The sequence below is a fragment of the Cebidichthys violaceus genome, unplaced genomic scaffold, assembly GCF_023349555.1.
Source record: "Cebidichthys violaceus isolate CVI_PGR_0920_01 unplaced genomic scaffold, fCebVio1.0.p SCAF_12, whole genome shotgun sequence".
In the NCBI taxonomy this organism is placed as follows: Eukaryota; Metazoa; Chordata; class Actinopteri; order Perciformes; family Stichaeidae; genus Cebidichthys; species Cebidichthys violaceus.
Window position 1 is genome coordinate 2,474,796 of NW_027176285.1, and position 10,000 is coordinate 2,484,795.

The window sequence follows — 10,000 nt, forward strand, 5'->3', positions numbered from 1 at the left end:
ATGTGAAACAACGAACACGTGCAGTGGTCTACCACAGCTACAGCATGGGAGGAAGCAGAAGACAGGTTCACAAAGAAGGTGTGGAGCATGTGGTGGTTGTTGTAACACTGACACAGTTTTAAATGTAAAATCTAAAGCAGATAGCCGGCGTTTGTATAATGTATGCATATTTGCTTATGCAAAGACTCATCATACAAAGAGATGCTGGTACAACCACATATGTCACGTTGAAAAGTGTGTCTGTTGTTTCTAATTGATGTTATATCTCCCTCGCTGCTGGGGAGCAGCGTCGGAGAGGACAGCGACGTTCTTGGGTTCTGCCAAGCAGGACCACGCTCCGGACGTGAGGGGGGGGGGCCTCATCACCTCCTTACAGCCTCTACGAATTCACAGCAACCCCTCCCATCCACCGCGAGCTCCACTCTGCAGGAGTGTGAGGTCATCATCCGCCAGCTCTACAATGCAAACAGTTTACAGTCTCAGGAAGTAAGCGTCAGCAGATACAAACAGACCGTCAGCAGACCGTATCGGTCTAATGCATTTGGTTCTTCAGCATTGTGGAATTTAAAAACACAGTATTTCTTAATTTTGTCGTTGTTTTATAGACATTTCTGTGAAATAAATTTCATGACAGTTTATGACTCTGATATGTTATGATTGGGGCCCTTGCTCTGTTATGATTCAGATTATTCGCGTGAAGGCATTGCTGAGAGATATCGTTTTGAGCAAGAAGATTACCCCAGAAAACCACATTCTGACCAAGACCTACCTTGTCGACGGTACCCGGTAAAGTGATGAAATATGATCATTTGTATCTTCACCAATATACTGAAAGGTATTCCTTAAAAAAAAAAAAAAAAAGAACACAGATTGTGATAAGGGTGTCTCTGTTTTTTTTTTGCACTTCTCAGCAAAATCTTCAGAAGAAAAGAAATTTCCAAAACTTGGTCTTCAAACATATCCGGAAAAAAGGTTTGTAAATCTCTCCCTCCCTGTGTAACATATTGCTCAGATCTCCATAATATTGCATTTGCTGCCTTTTTGTAACCAATACAGAGGCTTTTTTTTTCTTTTTTTTTTTTTTTTTTGCGGTGTTACTCTTGACTAAAAGCCATCTTGGCCCCTCTCAGTTAAGTCAGTGTATTTCCTTTCCCAGTGTGGACCCTCATCAGTCTGGGGTGGTCCTCCCTGCCCTCAAACAGAGCCTCAGCTCCACCGTTTCAGAGAGACAGAGAGGACCCGTGCTGTGCAGAGAGACCGCTTCAAAAGGACGGTGGCAGTGACGGGGTCGACGCCTACCGCGGCGTCAGCTGCATCCATCTAAGTACTGGGGCTCCTGAAAAAAGCCTCATTCACAGTTATGGATATCCATTTGAAGTATTTATGTCCTATAACATGTTTTTTAAGATGTCTATGGGTACAGAAAGGGGGACAGATACTATGAAAAGATTTAAAAAATGGTCTGTAGACTTAAAAGCTTTTCATTTTCCACACAAAGAGAAGATGGAAAGATTGTCTCTAAATCTACTTTTGTACTGGGAATGGAAAATGTTTTTATTTATTGTACCAGATTTTAGGACATTTGAACTAATGAAAGTTCAACATCTGGCTGCTTATTGTCCACCAAACTGAATCGGTTTTGAGTCAGTTTTAGTTAGTTCTCACTGCACATTTGTTGTAATTCTGCCAAAAATGATGGTGGCATTGTTGTATATCATAAACTATAGAACTAATCACCTGTTACTTTTAAAACAGCTAACTTTCATCCGTGCAAACAACCAAAGTTAAGCCTTTAAAAGCACATGCAATTAATGAAGCAGGAGAGGCTCATCAGGCTTATTTCTCATGCACTTTTTGTATTGTCTCGTATGGAGCAGTGCCCTGTTTTTACCAGTCATTGCACCTGCAGTACAACTTAGCGCAATCAATACAAAACTCTATTAAATTGTATTAACACAAAATAGCGCTGTCCTGTTTTTGTTTTTTTCCCTCCCAGACTCCAAGAGTAAGTTCAGCTTTGGCAACAGTGTGTACCATTTCTCAGTGAGGTGGTACACAGCCGTGAGAACGTAAACACATTTAAAAACACCTGGCTCTATTTCAGAACAGAAGAACTGCATGCAGCCAGGCGTGAAGACGATTCCCTTAATGCGCCAAAGTGTTTTATTAAATATGAAACTTAAGTCTTTCAAAGTTAGCTTTGACATGATCATGCAAGAGTCTCAACAGTCTGAAATGGAAAACTTTAAAATAAAATGGATGAAACTTTACTGTTATGTTTAAATACAGTACATGCATGTACCCACTAGATGGTGGTGTTTCTGAAGAAACTCTTCCGTGAGCTTTAAATCAAGGAATACGAATGTTGGCAGGTTACACACAGGTACCTTGTTTCCAAACTTTGCATTAAATATGACGTTTTTTTTATTTGATTTTGTTATATTTCGATATTTTGCACGGAATTCGTGTATTAATAATAGCTACAAAAATGCAATTATTTATATGACCTATTGAAGAATCCATCTTACTTAGTGGCTGTCATGACCTTGCAATGAAATCAGAACATGTGGCTAAAATAAAGGTTCATGTCTATTGAACGGTTAAACCCCAAAAAAATGTTTAGTGAAAATGCAGAGAGGTAAACGGTACGCGTCCTCAATATTCGCCTATTTTAACAACGTTTACTTCTGAGGAGGAAAAGGCCCTGTTTGTTTGTATCCACCCTATTTTTTATTTTTTTTTGCATCACTGCGCTGTTGTGGGAATTGGCAGGCGGTAGCCATTTAGACCCAGTGGGTGCGAATCTCTTAACATTCAGACGGCGCTGCAGTGATGAGAGCTGCTCTGTGCCAGCTGCAGCCTCCTGATGCATGGCCACCGAAGCCTCAATAACCAGAGGAACAGAGCTTTATATAGATCTTACTTTCATCAATTAGCAGAAGTTGTCCACGTCGGACGGCTTGTCGTGCTCCATCAGTTTTCCAACATATTCTTTGGTTTGTTTCCCTCTTTATTAAGAGGCTTCTTTTGAGCCGTGATCCCCCCCCTCCATTTAAATTCACTCTCCTCCTTCCAGCATATTGTGTTTGTGGGTTGAGTGGGTTCGGGAGCTCCAAATCGATGTGTCACAGTCCTGTGCCAGATAATACTTATTATTAGTTTGAATGGAGGGAAGTTGGAGAACAACAGGAAATTAAAATAGGGAAACATGTAAAACGTTTTACGGGGTGGCATGAAAAATAGCTGCTGACTGAGCAAATATAATGTATACCTCATACATATGATGAGCCACTGGTGAAGCCACAGTAAGCTACAGACGTACAGAATGATAAGAAATACATCACGAATATCACATTAGAACGTGTCGTTTAATAGGACAGTCAGGCAGACAGGGGACCCATCGAAGACGATTGAGTTGTCAGATATGATTGGGCGTCAAACTGTCACTCATTTATCATTATACAGTAATAGTAGTGACATTAAACAGTTTATTCTGCCGTTGTGTCCTTGAACAAGACACTTAACCCCAAAATGTCTCCCGTAGCTGTGCCTACGGCGTGTAGACACTGAGTTGTAAGTCGCTTTGGATAAAAGCGTCTGCTAAATGAATGTAATGTAATGTAATGTAATGAACCCCAGAGATCTTGGCTGTAGGTCCTTAAGATCTCAAAAGCCTCTTTACTTTGAGATGTCTATGGATGTATACAGTGGTGGAAAGTAACTAAGTACATTTACTTGTACTCAAGAAGTGTTGGCATACTTATTTGTTTAATTTTATGTTACTATAAAGACCTATGTAAAATGCAAATAATGAATTGTATGTATTTAATCTTATTTAGCTCATAATACTCTGTGGTATTGCTACCTGTATTTCTTCAACCATTGCTTATTCAGACTGAGATGCACAGGATATGGATGTACAAGATAATGTGAGATCTACCCATTGTTTGTGTTGATATAGGTTGCAGCATGATATTGTAGTTATGCAATAAGTACATTAAATAGTTAACTTTTTTGTGCACATTTTAAAGTGCACTAACACACTGTAAAACAAATAGAAAGTAGCAGCAAATAGGCCTGTCGGGTCGTGCTGCTGCTATAAACAGACCTGCAAAGTATTGTGACACGCAATGCTGGTGGTTTGCCCTGTGATGATGACATCACTGCTTCATCGTTTCACATACAAGATGTTCTGTAGCTGTGTCAAGGAATCATGATTGACACTTTGCTCTGGGGGCGGGGGGGCGAGGCCACGCCCCCCCACCCCTGTTTCCTCATCCCGCCTCCCCCTCAAGGCGTCGGTGACGTGCAGACAGAAAGCGGGACCTGCCCTCCCGTCGCCATTTTTCGGTCTCGTACTCGTACTTCTGGTGGCTCGGGTGAGGGGGGGGTACGAGCAGAAATAAAGGGAAAGTATAAAATACAGAACCGTTAAGCCGGCATCCCTCGTGAGCGGTTCGGAGTACACGCGAGAGCTTCCAGCATAACGGCCTGGCACCTGAGATGACCGCGCAGGAGGCGAGCCGCTGCTGTGAAACCTTTTTTTTGTCTGAAGACGTGTTGCGGGCCGCCATTTTTTGTGTGCCGTGCTGCCTCAAAAGTCTTGCTCCGACTCGAGAAAGGGGATTCATAAACGCATTTCCATGACGTGTACCTCACAGTAAGATCGTGAAGATACTAACTTAATCATTTCGTTTCCGACCCCGTGGCCGCCGGCGACTTTTTTTTTTTAGCGCGACATGAGGATTTATCAGATGAAAAGCTGAGGGGCACCTTTTCCGTTCTCGTAACTGACACTGAGTGGAGGGATATACAATATTTGAAGAGAAGCCTGGCGTTTCTCGGAAGGCGGAACGAAAAAGGGAAGCTTCATTGATCATTTGTTGCTCTCCCGTCGATGTTTGTTCTGCCGAAAAGTTCTTCGTTTTTAGCATTTCGGCCGCTGGAACAATCTCTCAGCCATTGACTGCTGAACACAGCAACCACATTATGCTCCAAAGTTGGATCCAGCCAGTCGCAGCCTGTCTCTGAACACGTCAGGTTGTTTTTTTGTTTTCTGTTGTTGTGTTATTTTTAATCGGAGCCTGCAGCATTAGTGCAGAACTTACTCGCAAACCTCACAACAGGGCTACTGAAGCCCTGCATCTTCTAACCCTCCAATTAACTTATTGTCTGTGATGTTTTCTTCTTATTTTTAGACTTGATTAGTAACTTATTTTTTGAAATGTCAACCGCGCGGTTTGATTCGTCGGATCGGTCCGCCTGGTATTTTGGACCCGTGTCGCGACAGGAGGCACAGAACCGGCTACAAGGACAGAGACACGGCATGTTTCTGGTTCGAGACTCGTCCACCTGCCCGGCGACTACGTGCTGTCGGTGTCCGAGAACTCCAAAGTGTCTCACTATATCATCAACTTCTTTGCCCAGCAAGAGGTTTAAGATAGGCGACCAAGAATTTGAGCACCTGCCCGCTCTCCTGGAGTTCTACAAGATCCACTACCTGGACACGACCACGCTCTTAGAGCCAGCCCCCAGGTAGGAACAATCTCCCAATACTCCCACACAACTACCGTGATCAACAAAGTAAGATCTACACTATAATAACACGCAATAACAATAGGGCCCCCCTTATACAGAAGACTGGATCTAGGTTAAGTAGGCTGTCTATTTTTATCAAAAGCAACCCACTTTCAGTCAGACCTCCGTACCCTGCTGACATGCCAAGCAAAATTCTGTTTCAGCTTGAAACTGGTGGCACTTCTACTACACTAGCACCACCACCACCACCACACATCCAGTTTATTGTTTGTATAGCAAGGCTGTGTTGTGACCCAACACCTGGGCTTGGAAACATGAACGATCACCAGCCAAGATGCTGGTAAAGTTTGTGGTTTTGCGTGTTTATGTACTCTGATGAATGTACAATGTTTGTTTTCGACCTAGATGCCATTGAGCTCCAGATATGTGACACTCGAGCAAAAGTCTCCCTGATTTCATTAAAATTGTAATACTATCCACTTGACAGGGGTTTTAATGGTAACCACCTTGTGTCTCCTGACTTGACCCTCATTGTTTTGTCTCTCAAGGTATCCAAGCACAGTGAGTGGTCCTATCCAGCCCATGGGAGGCCCCGACGAGAACCTGGAGTACGTGCGGACTCTGTACGACTTCACCGGCAGCGACGCGGAAGACCTTCCCTTCAAGAAGGGGGAGATCCTCATCATCCTGGAGAAGCCGGAGGAGCAGTGGTGGAGCGCCAAGAGCAAAGAGGGCCGCGTCGGGATGATCCCCGTGCCCTACGTTGAGAAATTGGTACGACCGTCGCCTCACCCCGGCCAGCCGTCCCATGGCTCTCGCAACTCCAACAGCTATGGGATCCCGGAGCCCTACGCCCAGCCCCAGACGCCGTCGCCACTGCCCCCCGGAACGCCCGGGGCGGTTATCAGCCCTCTGCCCTCCGTGCAGAACGGCCCCGTCATGGCGAAGGCCATCCAGAAACGAGTGCCCTGCGCCTATGACAAAACAGCTCTCGCTTTAGAGGTATTATAAATTTGGATTTCCCTTATCTAAAATGTGTTTTGTCATTTTTCCTCCTCTTTGCTCTCTTCTTTTCTACCTGTCTTCAGAGAGTGTTGTAGTAGCTACAGCACTTCTTTATGAAGTGGGTCAAATATTTGTGAATTCCGGGTCCACGTCATCTTACGTCGTAGACTACTTACTTGCTTTCGGTTCAAATTACTAACATTGCCAAGCACCAACATGCTAACTTCACCCCCAGGTTTGAGCCCAAGTCCACCCACTGCATCATTCTATATAATGCAACAAGTGGACAAGAGTGCTGAGAGGTGAAACCGCGCCCACTTCCATACGACCAAAGCCTCAGCGCAGGGTTGACAAATATGACAGCTACAAAGACCAAGTGAGATACAATATACGAATAAATGTACTCGGTTTTAAGCGCCAGTTAAACATTGGCAACGTTTCCCTTTTCATCGCTCCCACGTCCTCGTCTCCTTTTCTGCCCTCTCTGGTTAAAATGTTCAATTCCTCTTTTTTTTTTTGTTGCCTCTGTCGTTGGACGTTATCAGTAGTGTGCTCTGTTGAACCTGTAACCTCACAGAACCGTGATGCTACAGGGTTTTGTGGTCCACATGTAGAGAAGTCAACTGGTGGTCAGAAGGAAAAAAAACAAGCTTCTCAGGTTGTGTTAATTTGACGATAGTTCAGAGTTTGTCTTTTTGTCTTTTGCTCCTCAAATCATCATATTGTGACAGGGAGCTCTAGTAGGAGAAGCTGTGAGGGGGGGAGGGGAGGGGGGGGGGTGTGACACCAGTGCTGTCAATCTTGTTTTCATGTGTGAAAGTGTCATACCATAACTTGCAGCTCTTCCGCATTCATCTTACATGCAAGGCTGTTTCCTGTGTAGTCACACCAATGGATTCATAGCCCGGCAGCAGCCGCTCTAGACTCTATCTGCAGGGGGTCTGCGTCCATCACTAGTTCATTTAACCATCACCACAAACAGAGAGAGGGCAATAGAGAAAGAGTGTGTGTGTGTGTGTGTGTGCTCACAAACGGGCGAGCGTTTGAGAACTGAAACTGAAACAAGACTTTATTTGGCACTAATGTTATGCAATTCCGTATGAAGCGTAGGGCTACAGTTGCGGGCTGGATCCTGTTTACCGGCAACTAAAGATTAACCCGTGACTGGTCTCTTGCTGCATGAATGGGTCAGACGTATGCGAGAGGCGTGTCGGTCTCCCTTTGTAACGAAAGGAGCAGAAGAAGTCTTCATGAAGTCATAGATGTCCAGTCCGTGTTTTTAGTCGATATGAGCCTGCATCACCACACCTCAAACGTCCTGCAGTGTTGTGAACTATCGACTATGAAGTAGTTAATGGTGACAATTTTATTTTTATTATAATGAAAAGTGCTGCTTTCTTGGATGCCAATACTCCTCATTTTCCTTCACAGCAACCCTGGTTTAAAACAGGAGTACTGAGGAAACCCCTTACTCCATTGCAGCTGCAGTGTTTCCCACAGATTTAGACTGGGGGGGTGGGGGGGGGGACAGTAGTCCCGCCTCGCTCCCCAGCAGTATTCTGACACTAGCAGTCCACTGGTTAATCGTGAGTGAGTGCCGTTATATAAGAAATGCTAAACTGGTTGCTAAATATATGGCTGTTAATATTCCTGTGCAGCGTGCCTGAGTCAAGTCTATATGTGGGGAAACGCTGATTTGATCTGGGTTATCATAACTCCACTGTCTGTCCTCAACAATTCTACATTTGAACGCACTAATTTACTATTCTGAGTGTCTTTTCACTTGTCTTTTCAATATTGGATGTTATTAAAACTCTATGCTCCAGAGATATTCTCTAGTTATCTCTTTTGAAAGTTTTGGGTAAGGAGATGCAAATTAGCAGACTTGCATATTAAAGACCGAAGTAGATTAGCCACAAAATCCAGAATTCTAGAAACTACTCGATACAATATTAGGTTGCGGCTTACAAATGCTTTACTTCTGTACTGTGGCTCCTTGTTTTGGGCCCCTGGGGTTGAAGAAGCAGAAGCTCCGGGTCATTACTTACTCGCTTCAGACACGGCAGTCCCCACCACATGAAGGTTAGGTTATTTATACTGGTCTGCTTCTTCATAACTGTGTTCTTAATAGTTAGATATAATTCATTTGCCGTCCTTCTTTTACCCCGAGCTTTTGCACAGTCACAGTATATTTGATGAGGATGTTGTTGGGATTTTGGTTGCAAAAGTACAAGAACACGATCTTCAACATACTTTAATCAAAGTCTGCCTCATTCACAATCAACCTATTCTGATTTGCACATGAAAATATGAGATATAATTCAACTTTATTGGAACATTATCATTTGTGAGGGTCAAATTTTCCACCGTACGTCTTATTTGTGTCGTCTTCTGAAGGCAGTCTAGTTTTGCTCCGTCACGACTCGTTCAAATGGAAGCTCTTCATAACGTGAAGGATTATTGCTCCACATAAATGTGTCTAGATTTCCTTGAAGCCTCATTCTGAAGTTGAAGCTACAAACAGTGCCCCCCCCCCCTCACATCCTCGTTTCAATCACGATGAAGACTTTACCCGTTCTAATCCCGATGAAGAGCATATGGCTCTAACAGATTGGGGTCACAGTCGGTGTCACAAACCCATCTGAGCGGCGGCTCTGTGCTCCTCTGTCGTCTGTTCAAGCCACAGCGTGACGCCGGCGTGGAGATCTAAAAAGTGTGTTAATAAATCAGTTGGACTGGATATTGTGAACGCCTCATTCAGTGTAGTTTTGAGGAGGTTTTTTAAGAAATGGGCCATGTGTCAAACGCATTTAGTTTGCTTCTTACGCTGTTAACTTTGCTACATTTTCTTCTTACGTGTTCTACTTTTTCACATAACTTGTAAAAGCCACGCCCCTCCTGTAACTCCGCCTCTTGTCTTGCCCTCAGGTCGGCGACATCGTCAAAGTCACGCGGATGAACATCAACGGTCAGTGGGAGGGGGAGGTGAACGGACGGCGGGGCCTCTTCCCCTTCACCCACGTCAAAATCCTAGACTCCCAGAACCCGGACGAGAGTGACTGACCCGAGAGCTGCACCGGACCGCCTCGTCAGTATTTCCTGTAGCTGAATCTGCTGGCTGGGTCCACCTTTTCCCGCCCAGCGTCACCACGGTTTACGTGCTTGCCTGCTTGGGGGGGGGGGGGGGGGGGAGGGGCTGTACCGTGATAGTGACCCCTCCCCCCCCCCTCCCCCTCTGTCATTGCCAGCTGTTGCAAGGCTTTCTGATGACTGTTTACAGCTTTGGACGTCTGTTCCAAACTTAACCCCCCCCCCCCCCCCCCCCCCCCCTCCTCTCCTTGTTCCCTTTTCTTCATGACTTGGCTCCAGACCGGGCAGTGTTTGTTTTGCATTAGTGTCCTTTTCATTTCCAGATCACTGGTCATCAGTGTGAGTGTGTATGTATGTATAAATGTAT

At 44.7% G+C, this 10,000-nt stretch overlaps 2 protein-coding genes across 2 annotated transcripts in view; both read left to right on the top strand.

The window, feature by feature from the left end:
* LOC137868886 (coiled-coil domain-containing protein 74B-like) overlaps positions 1 to 1,512 on the top strand; it is a 4,223-nt gene extending 2,711 nt beyond the window's left edge. Inside the window, 6 exon segments of the mRNA XM_068705899.1 lie at positions 296 to 419; positions 422 to 486; positions 686 to 791; positions 912 to 972; positions 1,157 to 1,230; positions 1,233 to 1,512. Coding sequence (XP_068562000.1) covers positions 296 to 419; positions 422 to 486; positions 686 to 791; positions 912 to 972; positions 1,157 to 1,230; positions 1,233 to 1,324 — 522 coding nt within the window. The 3' untranslated portion in view covers positions 1,325 to 1,512.
* Positions 1,513 to 4,812: 3,300 nt separating this feature from the next.
* LOC137868887 (crk-like protein) lies at positions 4,813 to 9,712 on the top strand. The gene is given in 5 exon segments (XM_068705900.1): positions 4,813 to 5,351; positions 5,354 to 5,414; positions 5,416 to 5,535; positions 6,087 to 6,540; positions 9,472 to 9,712. Coding segments are annotated over 5 exon segments (897 nt in total). The 5' UTR covers positions 4,813 to 5,224; the 3' UTR covers positions 9,607 to 9,712.
* The last annotated feature ends 288 nt before the right edge of the window (positions 9,713 to 10,000 follow it).